Source organism: Gnatocerus cornutus, chromosome 8, assembly GCF_029298725.1.
Source record: "Gnatocerus cornutus isolate USDA-ARS CGAHR chromosome 8, icGnaCorn1.1, whole genome shotgun sequence".
Taxonomy (NCBI): Eukaryota; Metazoa; Arthropoda; class Insecta; order Coleoptera; family Tenebrionidae; genus Gnatocerus; species Gnatocerus cornutus.
This window is the reverse complement of record NC_142240.1, coordinates 12,101,886-12,123,990: the sequence shown is the minus strand read 5'-3', so window position 1 is coordinate 12,123,990 and position 22,105 is coordinate 12,101,886. Positions and strand designations below refer to the sequence as shown.

General features: G+C 37.4%; 2 protein-coding genes across 4 annotated transcripts in view; both read left to right on the top strand.

Annotated features, from left to right (window-relative positions):
* LOC148169870 (uncharacterized) overlaps window positions 1–6,142 on the top strand; it is a 52,025-nt gene extending 45,883 nt beyond the window's left edge. For 2 of the 3 annotated variants that reach the window (XM_088042932.1, XM_088042931.1), the window contains exons 3-7: window positions 768–950; window positions 1,003–2,080; window positions 3,127–3,772; window positions 4,537–5,254; window positions 5,338–6,142. In XM_088042932.1, coding sequence (XP_087899058.1) covers window positions 768–950; window positions 1,003–2,080; window positions 3,127–3,772; window positions 4,537–5,254; window positions 5,338–5,810 — 3,098 coding nt within the window. In that variant the 3' untranslated portion in view covers window positions 5,811–6,142. The remainder of the gene's footprint in view (window positions 1–767; window positions 951–1,002; window positions 2,081–3,126; window positions 3,773–4,536; window positions 5,255–5,337) is intronic. The other variant, XM_088042933.1, reaches the window with a different exon arrangement.
* A 4,064-nt stretch (window positions 6,143–10,206) lies between these two features.
* Tsp2A (tetraspanin 2A) overlaps window positions 10,207–22,105 on the top strand; it is a 39,172-nt gene continuing 27,273 nt past the window's right edge. Inside the window, exon 1 of the mRNA XM_088043920.1 lies at window positions 10,207–10,390. Coding sequence (XP_087900046.1) covers window positions 10,286–10,390 — 105 coding nt within the window. The 5' untranslated portion in view covers window positions 10,207–10,285. The remainder of the gene's footprint in view (window positions 10,391–22,105) is intronic.

Sequence of the window (22,105 nt, the reverse complement as noted above, 5' to 3'; positions counted from 1 at the left end):
CCAAACATTTTATAAACTGATTTCATATTTTCCTCTTTCTGAAATTTGACAAATTTTATAAATATGGTTAAATGGAGTTACGGTTTAGTTTACTGCATTCGTGCGTACACAGTTTATTGGAAAAGCAAACTTTAATTATTTATGATTGACATAACATATTTATCGCTCAAACTCCATTTTGTGTCGGTTAAATTTTCCACGAATCCTATTGTTTCCAAAATAAAATTTGGCAATTTGTAATGAAATTCGTCAAATTCGCGATGGCTAATGAAATACCATTTTAAAATATCCAGAACACAAAACACCTACACGTGCGCTTACGTTTGACCGAAACCCCAGTTTAAATACCAGCATTTTGGGCTTAGAGAGATTCAGGTATTAAATTCTTTTATAAATGGACTCTGTGTAATTCAAAAGGGTCTGCGTGTAATTTAATGAAGTGTTAATATTTGTGAAAAGGTCAGAGTGCGTCACAAAGGGTACGAAGAAATATTAGTTAAAAATAGAGCCGATGAAACATTTTTTACAAAGTTGGAACACCTCGTTTATACGTTTATTGTATGGAGCTTGTACAAAAGTAAACTTCTTCAAATGGTTCTCTTGAGCTATGAGAACGACTAAACTTCCGAGTCATTTTTCATAAAGTTTAGTGGAAGTATCGCGCTACATTTCAACGAGAATAATTAGTGAAATGTTATTTTCAACGCGAAATTGATAATGCTACAGGCATAGTGCGGAAAGTTGTAGTAAGTTTTTCATATTTTCAGCAACTTTGGTTTCGTCAACTGCGGGTCCTGTGTTCGTTAATTCCGAAGTGTCTTCTGTTCCCGAGCCAACCTCTGTTAATCAGGGAAATTATGTCACTCAAACTGTCTATGGCTTCCTCGACTTTACCACCACAATTGGAAACACCATCATGGTTTTCTCTCCGCAAAGTGCGGCCGTTTCAGGTATTTTAATTTTATTAAGAAGTCGCCGATAAAAGGAGATTTGTAATTTCAGAGCCTCCGAAGGAAGTAAAAGAGGTGTCTTCGAACGCGGTGATCGATACGAAACCATCAGCTCCCGTCGTTACGGAAGAAACGATTATAATAAAACCGAGCAAGACGCAAGAAAAAGTACCGGAGTCCCCTAAGATTTCTTCAGTTGTTCAAGTACAGTCGAGTCCTCCTTTAATCCTATCAAGTAAGGTCGAAGTGAAGGCGTCCCCTTCGACCCAAGTTAACGTGATTGAAGGAAAAGCGAGCGTGGTGTCGAAGGCCATTTCAAGTAAAGTAGAGGTGGCAAAGGTGGCTCCCAGTAAACCGATTTCGAGTCAAAATATCATCACCAAAGTGGAGATTGTGAGTGGGCCTCCTATAATCTCCAGCAAAGTAGAGGTAGTGACGACCTCCGAAGAACCAGCGGTGATCGTGGGCAACAACATCGGCGAACCGGAATATGATTTCCTCTCCAGACAACCTTCGGAAGTTGTAGAAGAAACTTACAAAGTAATAAACTTAAAACCGAGTTCGAAGTTCCATTTAAAGCCGCGGTCGTCAGCTGAAGCAAAAAACAAAGGCGCTACGAAAAGAGCAGACTCATTACACCCGACGGGATTAGTCACTAAATTGGGAGGAACTGTCATAAAAGATGGAACAACGACCGTCCACGAGACGAGTGTTATTGGAACTTACATTTCCGGAAAATACGCGCAAGTGTTGCAAAGCACTTCCCACATCCACAACGGTCATCAAAAAGCGAAAATTAACCCGTCACCCACCTTGAGGATTCTTAAAACGGCAGCGCCTTCATTAGGTAAAGGAAATAAGCATCACCGTCACTTAGAACCTACTCCCGCGGGCTCCATAAACGAAGAGACCGCCCTCCCTGGCGAAGCTCTGTTTAATTCACAAAATTCCATTAAATCCACGAGGAAACCGACGGGACCTGGCGGCTCTTCCTTTAAACCGAGATTTAAAAACAGGCAGAAAGAGTCCGAAGCCGACGATGAAAATAACGAACAAGATGTCCCAACGCATTCCAAGAACAAGAAATCACAGCGATCTAGGGTACAGGCGCAATCCGGGAGGAATTCCAAGTAAGTTCGCTGGAAAGAATGTAAATATGGGAGGAATTGCAGGCTGTTACAGTTTAAATACGTCTCAATTTATTTACTTTGATATTACATTGCGAGCCTTTCCCATGTCTTATTTTTAAATTGATCAATACTCTTTGATAGATTGTCGATTGTACAGTACTAGGCCATTTCTTATTATGGGTTTCTATAAAAGTTGGTAATTAAGCCAGTGTTTTGTAAAAATAAATCGTTACTTAATAATCTGTACTTACAAAACTGACATTGACTAATGCTCTCAACTTTAAATTAAAGTGTGGCAAAAAGTTTCGAATAAAATGATTTATAAAAATGTAAATCAGTGGCTTAGATTCAACAAAAACTGTTTTAATAATAATGATTTTGATAAATCAAAATCGCTGCCATAAAACTTTAAAAACTACAAAACTGAATATTACGCACCGGCTGATATTTTTTCAGGTATCTCCAAATTCGATATTATTGATTGTGAGTTGAATAAAATTGAAAATGCTGGGCTTTTTTTATCGTAGCAATGATTAGATACTGCGCATTTTCCATTTTTGTTGTTTTGTCCTGATGCATCAATAAACTAGTGTCAATTTTTTTTACCTCGAATGTTTGTTATTTTGAGCAAAAATAATAATTCACGTGTTCAGAGGAAATTTTTAATTATTGAATCGCACGTTTTTAATAACATCCTCTTAGTTAAAAATAAAATCAATTCCGAATGACATCCGCAGAGAACTTGACAAAAATGAAGTGGAATTATGTAATAAAAATAAATTAATATGGAATTAATTTGAATAATTTTGATTAAATCTCGTGTGTAGATGATGTGTACGGTTATCAATGATTGGTGAATTAAATTGGACGCTGATACAGCCTGTATTCGAAAATATGTGTGTATAAAAATATAGGTTTGAAATATTCAAACGCGGATTGGATTCAAGTTTAATTCGTGCCAGATAAAGTTTTGAATATTTCAAATGCATGCGTTGCACGGGTCAGCAGCGGCACACGAAGCACTAACACTTGTAAATAAAATACAGACACAACACCTCACACAGACCTCACAAATTCGGTCGGAGTAGCAGAAAAACAACTACAACAACTCGACCTGTATCTGTACACAGTGAAGAAGTAACTTCGGCGCCTTCCTTCGGCTCTGGAAAACGCTATCAGTCACGAAGAAATAAACAACACCGAGCCAGCAGTTCCAGTTCAGAAGTCAGCAACAATAGCGGCGGCGGTTACAGTCGCAGGGGCTACAAACCCAAAGTTCAGACTTCGACAGTAGAGCAGATTTCGGCTTCGACTAGTTTGTATAAGTTTAAATTAAATCGGTCTCCAGGCAGATGGCAGTACAAGACAACACCTAAGCCGAGAGTGACTATCAGAAAGCAAAACGACGACGAGGAAAATGGTAACGAGACATCGGGAACGACGCCGACGACGCTGCAAGACGTGTCTTCAGCGCTCAACGACGTCGTTACGCCTCAAGCGAGGTCGGACGACGTAGATGGGCTGGAGGGCTCCGAATCAATTGCTTCAATTATTGACGATCAAAGCTCCACGGAAAATAAACTCGACACTCCTTTCCCGCTCGAAACGCTTAAGGTGGAAATTTCGACTCCTCCCGATTTTAAGGACATATACTACGAAATTGCCACCATCAAGTCTCCCTTCACGTTCCAGGTAACTGCTACACTTATATTGCCTAAATTCGCACAGGAACTGTTCCAATCGAAATTCTCTCTTGTTAATCGACGACAGCTCGAATATTACGTTAACAGATTATTGTACATTCAACGAAATTAAAGAGCCGAGTTGAACTGGTTTAGTAATTGGCGGATGCGCCGGGTTTAAATATAAAGCTTTGTTTAAAAAAACAATATTTCTGGTTTAATAAACACAATATTTAATTTAAAAAACTAGCTTTGACACACACAAAGCCCGGTAAATAACCCAAAAAAAACGTAAAAGCGAATTTTGAGCGAAATGAAAGTTTTAATGAAAGCTGGTTTCTGTTTTTTTAAGGAAAATTATTTAATACTCAATTTTTAGCATGATGGTATTTTTAGTTAGAAAAATTAAACTAAAAATTAAACAGTTGGTGTTTTGATAAATTTATATTTTCAATTATTATTTGCAACATTCAAGTAAACAAAAAATTGATAGAGTGGGGCAGTATGAGCAACAATTTGCTATCTACATAATTTCATTATGGTGCATTTAGTTTTTCATTAAACTCGTGTACATAAATTACGATTTACTTTTAACATGATATGATATGCTATTTTAGCGTTAATTAAAATAGTATGTCAACATTGTCTGCCTTGTTAATTACATTTTATAAAATCACAGATTTAGAGTCCATATATTTTTCCATGTCGCCGGAAATTACTTGTGGTTTTTATTTCTTTGTAAATTTCATTTTGTAAGTTCGCATTTTCTTCCAGGCTGGCAATGTGAAAAACACAAGATATATAACTGTCACGTCCACATTCGAAAAAAGTCTGGTGAATACGCCCGAAGCGACGATATCCCCGTCTGGTTCAGAGCCACTAACAGAAAATATTTTAGCCACTTCAAGTAATTACGGCAAGGACAATAACTTCTTAGATTCGAGTGTTGCCACGTTACCACCAATTTATCTCGCATCAGACATGCAAACTCCGCCTTTAGAAACACTCACTGAGACGTTCAGTACGACACAAACCATGTTCAAGACGCACATTCTCCCCATTGTTCATAGTGGGAACGAAACCGCCACTTCAACCCTCGTGCAGACCTATCTTGTTACCAGATTAGTCACCGCCACTAAAACGCTCCCTCCGATGGACGCTTACCACTTCATCCCGAGTAAAACACTCAAAGAGTTTAACAGTCATTTGGATGAAGCAGGGTCGGAACTGCATCTAGAGCTTGAATTTGGAGACGACAATGATAATGAAGAGGAAGTGAATGCTAAAAGGGCTTTCTCTGATTTGGATCTTGCGAAAATTGGATCTGATTTTGACCTCTCGGATGTTGACAAGACGCGTATTCCCGAAGGACACTTGCGGCTCAAGAAGGCCCCTAAACCGGTACTTAATGAACCCACCCCCGCGTCTAATCTCAATCCCGACCAGCTGCAGCAGCTCGCTCTTTTGCGGTTCCTCAATCCCGGGGCGCAGGGTAAGATTCTTTCTCCGTTTTAAGAATATGAATTAACTGATAACCACATGAAACGTTGATTAAACTTTGTTTTGTGCTTCCAGGGCAAGTTATAACCACTTCTAAACCTGTCTTGAAACTTGAAACCGTCTATGAATCCCACGTGATTCCGGTCACCAATGGCGGCAGCACCGTCCTTACCACCATCTCTAAAGTCTTGGGCACCGTTACGAAGACAGATTACGAGTTCGGCACCAGCACAATCGCCCCCCAACTACCACAAATACCCCAACTACCCCAAATACCCCCAGTTCCGGTCAACCCCTTATTCCCGCAGCCACCCCAATTCGCTGTCACTTCGTCGCCCGTCATCCAAAGCACTCTTGTTACACAAACTGATAGCAAGGTTCTTAAGTTGACTTTCGGGGCTAAAACGGCTTACACAACCATTTTCTCGACTAAAGTGGTTCCAACTTTACTGACAACGTATATGACGGCGTCGGTGCCCGTGCAGCCTACTGCAGCTTTCCCAGGATTCTTCCCGGCGCCCTATCCCGCTTATCCTTTTGTCGGTTGACGTCATCAGTGTTAAATAAACTTTTACTGAAATTGACTGAACCGTTGCGAGCAGTGGTGTGGTGTTCACGGACAATGTGTAAATTTTCATCTTGTAAATAATGCATTAATCATCGAAATAGTTGAGAGTTACTTACCACGATTTGATATTTCCGTGCAAAGTGGAGCTTTTGTCAGGTATATCCATCTTCTGTATTTATAATGCTCATAAAATTTCATTATGCTCACCTCAACTCACAGAAAAGATTGTATTGTAAATATGATAGATGTAAGCAAAATATTTTATATATTTTTATAGTGTAAGAGTGGTCAATAAAGTCATATTTCCACCAATTTTACATTTTTCTTCGTACGCTCAAATTTAGATTATTTTGTGTTAGGGAATTTGTTTATTCTTTACCAGTGGTTTCTTCAAAAGTGTTGTGATGACATTGTGGATTGTCTAATGGAGGACAACATTTGATTATTTTTCGTAATAAATTCAGATAACTTTTTAATTATTTCGCTTCTAAATAAAATTTTTGTTTGGCTCACAAAGCAAGTCAAAAAAGTCCTTTTACTAACAGTCGAGATAAACATTAGCCCTTTTGAGTGCCCAAATTATTTCAGACAAATTAATTTTTTTGCATCCCAATTTTATAAAAGCGTTTTGTTTTTAAAACAAGCAATTAAATAAAAATTAGCTAGCCTAAGCGTTTTCTGTTCAAATTGTGCCAAATTACAAAATTTTAGAACAAAAATTTAATTTTTATTAATTTTTGTTTTAAAATTTGAAAAATATTTCTTCCATTTTTTGTTAGGTTCTGTAATTTCCGTAGTTAAATGGTAGAATCAAGAAATTTGAAGTACGTTTATGAATTATGCTAAATTACAAATTTTTAAGACAAGAAATAGACATTTTAGCAATTAGTCAATTTTTTTTACTATTTTCTGCTTTTTGATTTTGCCAAATTACAAAATTTTAAGACTAAAAATAGAAGTTTTATAAATTTTTGTTTAGAAATTTGCAAATTATTTCTATAATTTTCTCTTAAGTTCCATAACTTTCGTAGTTTAATTGATAAATTAACGTAACTTCTATAGTGTTTAAATGTAACTTTGCAAGAATTTGATTTGGGACCATTTCTAAAATGTTATTATCCCCAGTAGAAATCTAATTTTATTGCAGTTTTTGTGTACATTGTAAGAGCGGTCAGTAAAGCCCGCTTTAAAATATTTTAGATCCGCAACAATAAAGTCAGTTAAATATGGATTTTTACTGTAAATTGTACCATAAAAATGTCATATCGCCACTAAAACGTGGCAATAATGTGTGACACATCCGTAGAATGTGCCTCTACAGCTTTTTAATAATTTATAGCGCTATAATAAGCGGTCGAACATCTCATCGTATCTGTCATTACCGAAGTAATGAAGTTTAAAGCCGTCTGGTTGCTGTATCGAGTCTGAAAATAGAAATCAATAGCCGAATCAAAGTGCTTATCTTCAGCTAGATAAGAGCAAGGGAGTCGAGAAAATCAAGAATGCGACAGTTTTCTCCGTAATGTTTCCCTTCGAGCCATCTCATTATTCTCAAACTGCTCTTTTCGCTACTTCACTCAATCAATAGCAGAGCTCTGATAAACAAACAAAAAAAATCTAGAAAACTCCGCATTTCCTCTTCCAATTTTTTAATGTTTTAGTGAAAAAGTTTTTTCGATAAAAATCAGAACTGATTTAAGGAAACGTATAAAACGGATGTTTATTTGTGCACGGTGGGAAAATCTTGGTTCCAATGCGATTCGAGAATATCAGACCTGGATTATTTCAGTTAGCCCGGGGGTAATGTCTCGATAGACTCCCTTATCTACAATCCAACTTTACAGTATTAATTCCTGAATGTCTCTGAAATGGACAAAGTTTTTCGCCCTTATTGCAGTACATCACATTACAATTCGAGAGAAACTTTTTTATGGAAATCGTCCCCATTTAGCATGACTTTTGTCAACGGAATTGCGTTATAAAATAAAATTGCGGCGATAGAATCACAAATACGCAAATTAGTCGGATCCGATAAAAATATCACTCTGAGACGCGCGCTGTTTTACAGAAGGCCGCTTTTGTATTCATTCGTATAATTGAACTTCTGCATCATTCATCCTGAAGGATTTCTGATCCCAATCATACAGCTTGCTTGTTATAACTCAACATCTCAATTAAGAAAGCAGAACGTGATGTTCGCGTACAAAAGGGTTGCAACCAGACAGGTAGAAAACGTGATTTGAATAAAGTTTACTCAACTGTTTATTTGAAAATTCGCAGATTTTATAAATCGGCATAATCTAAAAGTTGATACGATGGAAGTATATCAAAAATGGATAACTCATTTCTTGAACAAACTTTGTAAAGATCGTGGTGAATTTATGGCTCTCTTGAAACAATATCTTATCGATGCTAAAGTTTGCCTAAATTTTGCAAAGTTTGTGTATTCACGACTGTGACATGTAATTTCGACAAGAACATTACGACGTAAATATTGAAAAAGTTTCATGAAAACGCAATGAGACATTTCGCTCTTCAATGCAACTTCATAAAGTTTCCAATTCGGAATTTCCATGTGAGAATTGTAATTACGGAGAAAAACTCATAATACATTCCATTTGAGCGATTGCAATTTATTTCAGAAAATATTTTTCCAAGCTATTAATATTGACTTTCTGTCTCACAGCTTATACGAATAACCGTAGATATTCGATGGCGGCGACCCCTATTACCAGGGGCTCATCCCCTCATCGTTTCCTGTATGAAAAAGACTGATGTCACACATTCATGGAGTTATTGCCGGTTAGATTTGTGTGCAAAGATCCATAAACAGATGATTTTTTTAGATGCTCGCTTCGGTTTTTAATCCACTCCCCGAACACGAATGGCTTCGGTATTAAAAACCCTATCGAATTCGTAACCCTAATGGGGGATACAATTCCATGCATAGATTGTAAATGTACTCCACTTTTTAATCAGGAAAATCCGCAGAGGCGGTAGTGTTATTACGCTGCAGTGTATTCGAATTCCAGATATTGAACGCAAAATCAGTTATTTGCTTTCCGTTCAAAAACCCAATCTACTTAAAATTAGCTCATTTTAATTTAATTTGATTGCTTTTTGGGCTTATTGTAGCGCTCAAATAAAAAAAGTCTTTGATATATTTTCTTTCATTATTGAGTGCTCGCCTAGTTGTTAATTCAATAATAGAGATGTGAATAATGTATTTTAATACTCTGATCCGAATAATAATAATTGTAAGCCGGCACGAGTGGTAGTCGCTAAATTAATTTAATGAAATTTAAGGAAGTTGTGAGACGGTGACCGAGCGGAGGCGAATTATGTAAAGCCAAATCCGGATTCATCATCACAAAAGTTTTGTTTGGCTTGATCTTAATCTGAATGTAAAAGGAGTTTATGAGTTGGGCTTTATATATTCAAGTCACATCTGAGAAACTCGCCTCTCTTTGTATTGAGAAGGGTTTTTCTCGTTAGACCGTAATTAAAATAAATCTACTGCTAGGAAATACGAACCAAGTTTGTTGAACGAGCTGCCAAATAACACCCCAGCTAATAACCTAAACTAAACTTTTTTCCCGGCCGCTTTTCTTAAATAGAGAAGATGGGAAATGAGGAACTTTAAAAATTAAGTAATTTGCCAAGAATGAAACCTTCTGTTTTTCCAGATTTTCAACTTTGTTCAACTTTCAATCTTTTTGTTCAACTGACAATGAAATTAAAGCTATTGATTGAAAAAGTTTCTTTCAAAAGGTTTTTAAGCGAGGCTGCATTTCGATTAGCTTGCTGACAAAAATTTCGCTACTTTATATAAAATATGGGACTCTGTTGCGAGACTACGACGGAAGCGACGCCAATTCACATCCGGACAGAAGCCACAAATGAAAAAACTTATGTGTCTTGGAAAAATTTTTAATGTTGCCACCAAGACTCGTACAAAAATGAAATTATAATGCCGAATTTTATTTCCTTTAGACGTCCGATTTATTGACAGCTTAACTAGGGTCTTTTCAAATAATCGATTTTAATTTTAAATATTAATGCGTGGTAGCCGACACTAAACCCAACGCCCTTTGTCCTGTCGGTTTCATTCTTCGGCTGTTCATAATTTATCTTATTTTTAAATCGAAAATCGAAAAATAAAGTAGTAGCATTTTGTTTGTCAACAATGAACGCATTTCTTTCAATCAGTCACATATTCAAATAACACTTGTTTCTTCCTCGAATATTTGTCGATTGTACAAATAAGGTGAAGATACGATTTATCATAATAATTCTCCGTAATAGCAACAAGTGATTCAGGTATTGTTTAAACTATGATATTTTATCTTATCAGAACAAATAGGTGTGATACGATTAACCCAAAAAACTTCAGTGCAGTGTTGACTACGATCTAAACAATAAAGTGATAGTGTAAAGTGGCTAGTTTTGTTCAAAATGGCAGGAAAAGGTGACGGCGAAGGCGAAGGAAACGTTCTTAAGTTAGAAAATCAGATTTATGTCATCAAATATGTGATTCTGTTCACGAACATCATTGAATGGGTGAGTGAAAAATCCGAGTTTCCATATGAAATTATTAATGGATGTCTTTCGTAATGAAACGGGTCCCCGAAGTGCGAAAGTGTAATTTCGCCGAATTCCTTTGTTGGGCGAAAACAGTTTTGTTATCGTTGACGAAACGATTAGATATCTGATATTAGTCATGCTTTATTTGAGGATCGTGAGCGCAAAGCCTTTGCGCAATTTCATTCTAATTAAATTTCATAAATAAGAATAAATTTCGTAGCGATAATAAGCATGCAACGTAGTTAGGAAGAAAGCCCCGTAACTTAATGCAATCTTTATAAACGACGTCCAAAGCAGCCGCATTTGCATATTTAGGCGTTATCCACGAGGCTGGAAATTAAAAATACCCGAGAGCACATTACACTAATTGGCCTTACGATCCCTCGAGCTGAAATTTTCAAATTTCATGTCTAGGTGCTATGATATATATTAAACGCCTGCGGTAGTGGCAACACCCCCACCAAATCCAACCCTGCTATATATCAAACTGCAAGCCCAGGCGGCCATATCGCGTGCTGCTTCTTTTTGCGCCCCTAGTCCGCGCGGGATCAGAGGTTATGTCGCCATAAATGTCGCTCCAGTAGCGCAATATAGTCCACTTCCAATACTTATCTCTATACGGCCGCTAAGCCGCTTATGCCGGCCCTGTGTATCAAACGTGTTTACACTTGGCGACACGAAACATGAAATTATATTCTCTACTGCGTAGCGTCCAAGTAATTCCCATGCACATGCGAGATTGCAATTATGCCCATAATCGATCAACTGATGCACAACTGTTTGTCTGTGATCTTCAATACGTAGGTGGCGGAAGCAGTTTATCACACAACTTTATCTATATGATATGAGGTGTTAGTTAGCAAGTATTTCCCAACTGACTGATGGCGAAACAAGCGGCATACCTGAACTACAATGAGATGAAATATGAAAATTGGAAAGTTTGCTCAAGGTCCTGTATTCCAAATTTGCTCTGCACGAAAATCACAGAATTCATCTCGCTAAATTGAGTTCGCTTGAATGCTCTCTTTATTCGACATTTTTTTTCAAAATTGAGCCTGTCAAAACTTGTAAACTTGGGACCCAGAAATGAATCAATCCGTAAAACTAATTTCAACTTCAAAATACAACTAAATAAAAACCGCGACTACTAACTTTCTCAGACTTAATTAAAAGCAAACTAATTTCTACCACACTCGATAATCTAAAGTCAACATCGAAGTTTAAATCAAAAATAACAAACTTACTCTAAATTTTCGTAAATCAAACATTGCAGAGCAGGTTAAACAAAATAATCTGGGGAATTTTGTTTTTGTCTGTTATAAACAGCGCTGATATTTGAAATTCGAATATTTCTATATATTTATTACTATGACGTTTAATTAGGTATGTAGCTATGAATTTTACATATTTGCATTATTGGCAGATCTTTTTATTTGATTGAAATATTTTCGAAAATGTAGCTCTAATTAAATTGTGGTATACAATCCAATTATTGTTCTGCGTTTTGAGAATATTTTTGGTGAATACTTGTATAAAAGGAAATATAATGTTAAAATTGTTGGTATTCGTGTGGTTCATTATATTACTTCTCCAATATCATTCAAACCGAATTAGTTATTAGAATTGCACAATATCATTCCAGCTGGTTGTGTTTGTAAATGAAACATCGTAAACAGATGACTTTAATAAAAATGATAAAAATTTGTATTAGAGAAATGAAAAGTCCGAATTTTTTATTTTAAATTCTACTGTAAAAACTACAACTTCGTGAGTATTTCTATTAAAATTTTCACAAAACCTTAAGTTAACAAAAAGTGAATTGTTTTCTAAAAATCTCTCGATATTTTTCATCATTTAACTTCCAAATTCCAGAAATAAAGTAGAAATTTAAAAGTTTTATACAAAAAAGTATTATAAACCTTTTTTAAAACCGTTAGTTTTTTTAAATTTTTATTAGGAATCTTGTCAAAAACTAACTCTTCGGGCGAGTTCTATAGTTTGTGGGGAAACTTACATAATTACAAAAATGAACGCGATGTGCCTTGAAAAAAATTTCAAATATCTTGAGTCCTGACCTGCTGGACTAAAACGGGCTTCAGATTCCAAATCAAAAGAAGGCAATTTTAATTTAGAAAATTTTCCAAAAATTGTTGATTAGTGTAATGAAAAGAGTCGACATATCTAAATGATGCGTTTGAGGTAAATGTTTAAACGGTCCGAATCTGGAGAAGCGAAAAAAAATTGGATCGGATACCTTTAATCAAATTAATCAAATAAAAGAAACACGTAATTTATTACATTTTCCCTACCTGTTGGTAAATTTTGCCGATTAAAAATCTTCCAGAACGTCGGTTAAATTCGCATGTGAGATAGCCAAAACAAGCACGTAAAAAGCGTCTGGTAAATGGTGAAACTTTGGTGGTAACCTCGTTTGTGTGTTTGAGTCGTAGTTCAGAAATTAATTTAATCTGGTCGAAACGTCACAGTCGCCGCATTTTGGTCCAAATAAGAACACACATTGAGTCAAACAATTCCAATTACGACTGTTGTGTGATTTAATGGCGATCATATACAAAATCCCTTGCAGCAGTTCGACGCCTTTTTATTGCGAATTGAATCCGAAAGCTCTATTTGGCAATTCGACGGGGTTTCAACCGATGACTTTACACAAATTGACTAGAATACGAAAACAGAAATGTACATAAAGAGCCAAGTTTATAGGGTACATTTCTACATCAGCGTAATTGAAAATTTTGAGAAATCCGTTTAATTAAGTAAGTTGTAGTTGTAAACAGAGAAAATGGAAGGTTAAATTACATACGTTAATGTAAATTCTGAGGAGACGGGGGGTCTGGGGATTCTTCAGTGCGTTTTCCTACATTCTTCGTTTTAGTGGGGCAAGCAGGCGCTATAAGTTCTTGTTAAGAGGAGTCCAGTTAGCTGGTATGTGCACCGCAGAGCAGCTTTTTGGTGTTATTTGTGCGGTTTGAACGTGTCAAATTAAACTGCCTTAACTTGAGGCAAAACCGCTGATCTGTGGTTTTGTCTACAATTCGGTTCGCGCTTCTGAAATATTGCTTCGTTCTGAATAATCTATTAAGCCCCGGGCCAATCGACCAAAAACATTTTCTACCAGTTAATCGCAGTTTGCGGAACGCTTATCTTGTATATTATCCTGAGTTGGAGGGAGTTGGGCGCTAATCGGTTAAACCTAACGGCGTTTTTGCATCCCTAATTGTGAAATTGTTCCGATACTCGAATCGTGTCAGACTTGAAGAGTAAACCCGTAAATTGCGCAAGGTAATAGCGTTTCAAACCCCCCTTGGTAATAATAATTCAGGGTTAATGATCCGGACACAAAACACAAACATCACGTTGAAACCGACGTTTTTATCGCTATTCCTTGACCTAGGCGTGATGGAATGCATCCCCGACACCCTCGAAAGGGCCATTTTTCGACACCACTCGATTTTCTTTGTCGATTTTATTATACCGGGGGAAAACAAGAAAATGGTTGCCACCGGATATTAGAAGAGAGGCAAAATTGCCACTCGCATCCACAATAAGCTGCGATAATTGAGGGAAATTACACCAATTAGTTTCTTTTTTTTTTCAAAACTTGCTGCTTTAAAACGGGAAATGGGAAATTAATGGATGCAATAACGTGAACTGCTAGATACGGAAACATGACTGATAAACTTCAAAAACATTGACATTGATAGATTGGTGGATCATATCGCGGTAGTTCCATTCAGTGATTTTTCATTTGTGCCTGCCAATATTAAAATTTATCTCTGAAAAGGCTTATCGGTAGCCAGCCGAACCGCACACGCCTCGAAATTATAGTTAAAATAATAATTTCTGAAATTCGCCATGAAAACGGTCTCTTTGTGAAATAAATTCGAGGATCCCGAATGTCGGCAGGAAAAGGTGTGGAAACTAGAAGTAGATTTGTAATTCAAGGCCTTCCATTTCTACTTTCACTCGAGAATGAATATCAAAGTACTTAGAATTTGAGTGCGCTTATTGAGTTTCCCCGGATGTAATGGCAGGAACTGATTCAAGAAAGATGTGTAATTTATTCCGTTTACGTAAGTGCGTACCATCTGCCACACGCAGATTATTGTGTTCTCGGGGTGCTCCGCATGGCATCGTCGTGACCGTGAGGTTAATGTAAACGTTTTCTGTTTTGGAAGTTGAGTGGCATGAACAAGAAGTGATGTCATCTGGCACGGTAGTTGCAATGGCGGCGAGTTCTCGAAAAGCCATTTCCGGTAATACCACGTGAGTTACAACCGAAACGAATGGTAATTCGTGATAGGACGAAGTTGTCATTTTTCTTTCGGCTTGTTTTCTGTGATGCTGATTGTGATCATTCCGTCGCAAAAAAGCGCTTCGTTGAATCAAATGTTGTAGTGTTATATATTTTCGCTTTTCTTGGGGTTCGTGTCATTGAATGTGAATATCTTTATTTTATTCAGTTATTTATGCGGTTCATGACGGAGAGAATTCGTGTATGGAGATACTGTAGATGTACCTGCCAAATCAATATCTACTTAGGTAGGCAAAGTTATTCGCTTTATCTGCGGAGCTAAGCGCCTGCTGAATTATTCAGTAGTGAGTGTTTAAAGTAGAAATGAACTGTTCGGGGGTGTTGGGCAAATAAATTCTACGTATTAATTGTGCCCTGACGTATCGAATAACTTTGTGGGTACGTTGAATAATTCATTTCATTACCGTTGATTATTTTCGAGGTGGCATGTTCAATGCGTGCAAGTCCAGCTTCGTCAATACCCTCGGTATCAACCATCATATCATCCCTCGGTATCTCCATAAACCCCAATACCTTTCTGACGTTCTCCTCATCCTCTCTCATTTGGGAAATGCCCTGAGCAGTCGACAGGTCCATAGCGAGCGCAGCTTACGTGAAATTGATACAATAAACATCCGAGGGCGAGTTCGTGAGTGTGCGTGACACGAATAGAGCCGATATGATATTTCTGATATGGAGAAGGTCCTTTTCCTTCGAGTCACATCGTAAAACCGTCTAGGATGGCGATATTAAGGGCCCGTAACCCGATAGCTTGCAAATACTTGCCCAACGATCATCGGTGCACCAGACTGTGAGAAAAGGGGTAACGAAGTGAGCAATAGGGACTAGATGGCGCTGCCTTGCGACGATCGATGTCGAGGGTAGACTGGACCGAAGGATCATGCATAATGCGACAAATACACTACTGCACCAGACGACCATTTTACATGGAAACCCCCGTTTTCCACCACCTGCGATATTCAAATCATAACTTTGGCGCTCACCTGTGGACAAAAACACCCCACGACGGTGATAAATCCCAAACAACGGAAAATGCACATACAAAACTTTCGAACATGAAACATTTAAGCACGGAGAGATTTAGAAAATCTGCCTCCAGGATACGTCGCGTGAGCAGTTCCACCAACGAAAAAAAAAACTAACTAAGCTAATTGTGGTTACAGGTCACGAGGATTATTAGTTTAGACCTCATTTGCATCAATAGTTTGACCTGGCGCTTTCACCATTTTTCGCCAATGCTAATTACTCCCGTATGAAATTTCAGCTGGAGAAAATTTATGGCACGTTTTCATTAAATTCATTTATTATTCATTAAGAATATCGTTTCTTTGCACCACCGGTTTCAGAGAACGCTAAACAGTTTTATAAATTATTCAGAGGTATTTATTTAACCCCACTCTTGGTGGATGGTAAGGAAATTTCCAAAAAAGCCGCTGAAACTTATAGAAACGTTTTTATTTGCCGTCACGACATTGTCAAGTTTGTTACCGCTTTCATTAGTAGCATAACAAATTACGAAAGTCCTTTACAAGTTTATGAGGGATGTTTTACGCATTTCTTGGGTTTCCTAGTTAGTAGTTATATTTCTGGCGCTGCATAATTACAATCTAAAAACTTTAAGAGGATTTTACCCCAATTCCCTGGCACATTAGCATAACCCACTTTGGACGACTATGCTTTCTTGTGCGACTTTTTCTTATCTTAAAGAGGACATGCAAATGAAACTTAATGGTAATTTAATAGGAATGGTATTTAAAAGAATGCGTTATCTTATTTCTGAGTGATTGAGCGACGGGTGGAAATTTAATTTAGAGGGGAAAAAACCGAGCAACTGTTTTACTTCCAATTAAACTGGTAGGGAAAACTAAAATAGTAAATTACTTCGCATTAGGTGTAATTACGGAGATTTGTTCATCTGTTACAGAAGTAACAAAGTGTGATCCACATTATCCGGCAATTTCTTCCTTTAATCATGGGACCTAATTAATTACAAGCTGTCCCAAGAATAACTGTAGAGGCTCGCGAAAGACCCTCAAGCTACAAAAAACGTACTACCTTCCCATTTTACTAAGTAATAAATTACGAAACGTTGGTTAAATACCCGACCTCTTTTGTTTGATGTGTAATAAATAAGGTTACGGTCTGTTTTAACGCCGCAAAACCGTAAAATGTTTAGAACTTTACTTGGGACGGTTCGATTTTCTATTTTTTATTTGTTGAGAATCCAATTACAAGTCTACTTTATTGTGTGTGTATTCAAATACACCTAACCTATTTTGACGGAGTTATCTCGTCGCCAAATATTTGTTTTAAGCAATGAAATTGTTAAATCCTTGACTTCACAAAAATGTTGTTTTATGTAATTGCCGCAACAGAAATTTGTTGAATTTTTAATGAGCGCGTGCAATATTCATGAAAATGTTAGCTTGTAATAGACAACATCCGCCAACACTTGTCAATACCATATTAAATATTAACCCATTTTAAATAACAGATTTATTTCGACTCCGAGCTTAATGATTACTTGCTAGCCAAGGCGAAAAAAGGAATAGCGTAGCCGTCAAACTTTTTCTTATTTCCCTGGGGAGAGCTTGGATAAATGCAGCTTTTAGTTGCCCGTGATGCATTGTTTCGGGAAAATAGACGCAGATATGACACAATAAAATGTGGATTCGACTCATCTTCACTTGACTCGCGAATTAGGCCAAGCATTTATTATTGTTTTTGTTAGACTGGAGTTGGCAGAGCTTGCAAACCGATTTTTGTCTATATTGTCTTCTTCGATGGATACATTTAGATAGAATGGAACAAAATAGAAGAAGTCAGCTGAAAATTGAAACCAACGAGCGTGAAATACGTCGTGGTAATTTTTGAAGCTTTTTGTCCTCTTCTTAATTGGTGGATTGATATTATCTCGCTGAAAGACAATCCGGCTTAGCCTAAGCTAGGGATTTCTGTCCGAGTATGCACGAAATAAAGCACGTATTGTGGGGGCTTATTTTTGATTGTAAGAAGAGAAAGTTGCACGCAGTAGTGGTATGGATATTTTGGGCAGGGAAAGCAGTAATGAATGTGCTATCGTTTAACGTTTCCCGGAACAAATGTGATCGATATTTTAGAAGGCCCAAGAATTTCCTTATTTATTAGGAAAACGGAATTTATATTTTTTATGCAAGGCGTGTATTTATCAAGTCAGAAGATCTGACAACTTGATAAGTGTACACACCATAATAAGGTACACGCTTTACATACTATCGTATAATGCTTATAATCCAAGTGAGTCATAAATCAAACTTAGCACGATACTTGGAAACTAACAGTAAAAAAATATTCAATTATATCCAAAACGTCAGTTGACAGAAACGATGCAGACGTTCGCCGAATGTCCCTAAAATTAATCCGACAGTTTGTGAGACGAATGAAACTTGACATTTTATAAAGTTCCAATATAAATCAAAAGCACGTGTGCTCAATGTGTGCCGGCTCCGTCCCGAACATTTCCTTTGATTGCTTTGATGAAATGCACAATCCCTCGCTTCGGTTTGCTAATAATTTCAGCAAACCGGAATTACAGTATGAGCATGCAAGTTCAGTTTTTCTCCAGCTAACCAATTCGTTGAAAAAACTTGAGACACTTAATCTTGGAACGCATGCAGCTCGCGTCAGCACTAGTGATATTGGATGAACTGGACGTCAGACGAGACTTTTTTACTTTCCAAATGAAACCTTTTATGATTGATGGACAGGCAGACATGGCTGACCGCAGCGTCGGGACGTCTGTCGTTAGGAGACGCTATTTTTTAACATTTCCCACTACCCCCAAAGGACAAATTATCCTACAAAATATAATTTTGTTGAAAGGGAAGTGTCTATAAAAAATCTCCTCTGCCTCCCTCACGCATTTTCTGGTCGATTCGGTGATGACGCGGAGACCGCTTTGTTAAATTTGGTTATATTTTATTCGTACGCATTCCAGTCTCCAATTTAACGCGATTTATTGGTTCGAAGAAAATATTTGGGATGGCAATGTCGAAATATTAGACCATTTCGATGTGATCCTACAAAAAAAGCTGATGTATTTATAAGTGGAGACACATGCTGTGCTATATTGCAAGTTTTCCACAGCGCGCAATTAAAGGGTCATCAAGCTTCCACGTTTCCTGAAAAACCAATTGACTTCCGGTAATCACCGTATATTATTTCGTAATTCACACTTCTTAGGAAATTGAAAAGGAACTTGATGAATTTCTTGCGCATTGGACTAATTTTCTGGTTTTAGTTACGATGGAGTACCCTCATTGCATATTTATCATGATGAGCGAATTAAACGGGCACATTTAGAGCGATTTATTTTTAATTCCTGTATTTTATGCTGCATTTAAACAGAAACACAAATAATGTGTGCATGGGGTAAAATATAATAATTTGTAATTCCTATCTAAACGTCATGAAATGTTGGATGTAAAGCAGCAGTATTGTTTACCGCACTTACATCACACATTATTAAATATACATAGTACTTAATTTAAATTACAGATTTGATTAAATTGGCCATGTGGGGTTTTATGGATAAATGTTTGTAATTTGCTCCATCACTTGATGTTTAACATCAACAACACCAACTGCAAATGCACATTTTTTTGGTTCTTTTATATCTGTAATTTTAACGGGAATATGCAATGGGTGCACTTTATTTTTCGTTAAATTTTATATGTGCAATTGATAATTGGATTGTTATGTAAAACCATATCCTGAAATATTTTTGATGAAAAAAAAAAAACAAAACCGCCGTGCATCAGTTTTTTAAAATTAAAATATTTTTCAAACTATTCATACACTTTTTTTGTTTTGTAGTTTGTTCACAGTAAAATACGGTTGCAAACTGAGACCATAATTTAATTCCTTTATTAATGCACTGTTGGCAACTTCCCCCTTAGAAAAGCACCTTCTGTAGTTGGTTAAAATGCAGAATTCGGGCATTCTAAAGGCCGCAGTGCCTTTATCAATCTCTTAGGTCGTAACGAGCCAACGGCCCGTTCTCTCGCTATTACGTACTTCCCTCAGCTCTAATGGCTTGGTTGTTTTAGACTGTAACCCCCGTGTCGCCGTGTTCTGTATTTCCTACTATATCTTAATTCCTTCCTCTCTTCCTCCATTCCTTCTCATTAAGTCTGCTTCGTCGCCACGGTTCCTCGGGTTGAGGTGCAACCCCGAATATCAACCTCACGAATCTGCAACGCAAATCGCTTCTCTTGCTATCGACTGCCGTGTTATTTCGTTCTGCGCGAGGCGATTTAATTTTACGACGAAATCTGAAGCGACACTGATTTATCACAAAAATATTAATCAGGTCGTGTTTACGAGGGTTCAATTTTTGGCCGATTCAGCTGCTTATCTTTCGATGGAGTTAGCTTGTGTAATTCAGCGCTTTGAAATATGCCTCGACTTTTGTTTGTTTTGGGGGAGTTTAGTTAATTACCAAATCTTTTAATTCTTCGCCTTTTCAAATAATTTATTTATCGTAAATGCTATCTCATTTGGTAGGAAGGATACAGAGTTTAACGGATTTAGAGCGTTAACTCGTTTTGCTCTCACTGCCTTCAGACATTAATGGGGTACGTGTCGGAATTGTGCAAGCCGTCACTTTTTCTCGTCTTCTTAAAGCCGTTAGGCTTAGGCCAGCTCCGGTCAACGCCATTCTGCGTTCATTTCGGTAGGGGATAATGTCACTCTTTATTAAAGATGAACCCCAATCGCATTATCATAATGGTAGTAATCACGGGGGCTAACTGAAATCGGTATGAATCGATACTGAAATACGAAAATATGAGCGCGTTCTATTGGAATGGAAATTTCCGAGTTCTATTCTAGACTATTGACTTTTCTGCTTAACACTTTTCATCATTATTTTTCTTAGGTAAAATCAAAGTAACATAAATATCCGCGGATTAAGCTGAGTGCTTTCACAAATGATGGATTCTGCGTCGTTTGGGCTTAAGAAATTCGCGCGATTATAATTCCATCTGTTTTACCTGTCCGGAGGACAATGCGTTCAGTTAAAGCCATTTACGTCACAATCGAACAAACATATTGATATGAAGCATCATCAGTATTGAAATGAGTAGTGTTGTAATTCATACAACTTTGCAAATGCAGGTGGCAGATGCCAAGCATTATCGCGTTTTTCTGAAATAAAATCGGTCGGTATAGTTGTCAGTTTCTGGAGCGACTTTATCTCCCGCCGCATCTGCGGTCGTGCAAGTGATTCTCTGATAACAGCATCCCTAGATCCCGATTTGGTCAATTTCTGTCAGTAATTGTAGGTGAGTGACGTCGATACAATAATTAAATTCCCGAAATTGTTGGGTAGAGGCGCGAATTCCGGCGGCAATAGGCGTTCAGGATTTGGCAGACGACGTTTCCAGCTGGGGTCATCACTTTCTCAATGCGGTACAGACATGGAATGTCACGATTCCAACCCCTGGGGTGAAATATACGAAAGATAAATCGAGTGTGTCGCTGTTGACATATGACAATGCCGTTCTCATCGCGTCCTTGCGTGAAGAGGAAGACGCCTGATAAGGTTAGCTTGATTGTCGACGCTACTGCGTTCCACCACACTCCCGCTGGAATTCCTGACTTCACAACCCTTTCTTTGTATTCACAGGTCGAACAGCTGCGTTTTCACACACAAAATTGACGCTCTATCGAAAAGTTACAAATTGTTACTTTATGACGCGCGTCAACGACGTTATAATCCGCGTGGAAACTCACAACGTTGCAGGCGAGCTTCACAATGGGGCGATGGATAACCTTTTGGGTAATGGGGAACCTGTAGCTGTTACCGGAAATTCAATTTTTAATACCTTGTTAACCACGTTCTCGGATAGATTACTTGCTAATTAGGAAATAATGGAGAATTGTGCCGCTTCAATTCCGCATTTCACACGATTTTATTGAACACCACTAACAATACCATCGTCAAAGATTCATGCACCTCCAACGAAGCAACCTTTGATCTGTTTAAATAATCATAGCTGATTAGCCATGTAACTTCCCATTAAGTAACATGTAATTTTTTAATTAAGAACGTCATCAAACACACAGAATTAATTGAACCAACTTGAAATATTTCTAGTTGACTGACTTTTTATTCATAGCTAATTAAAACTAATTTATTATTACTAATTGTTTTATTAAACGTATTGAAACTGAATTAATTGTGACAAATTGTGCCCACGGTGTTTGGTGATAAACATGCGCAGAAAGAGGTTAAAATGAACTTTTGGCAACATTCGATGAAGCTTAACAGAAAGCTATGACCCATGTGTATATTGGAAATGGTTCAAAAAGTGATT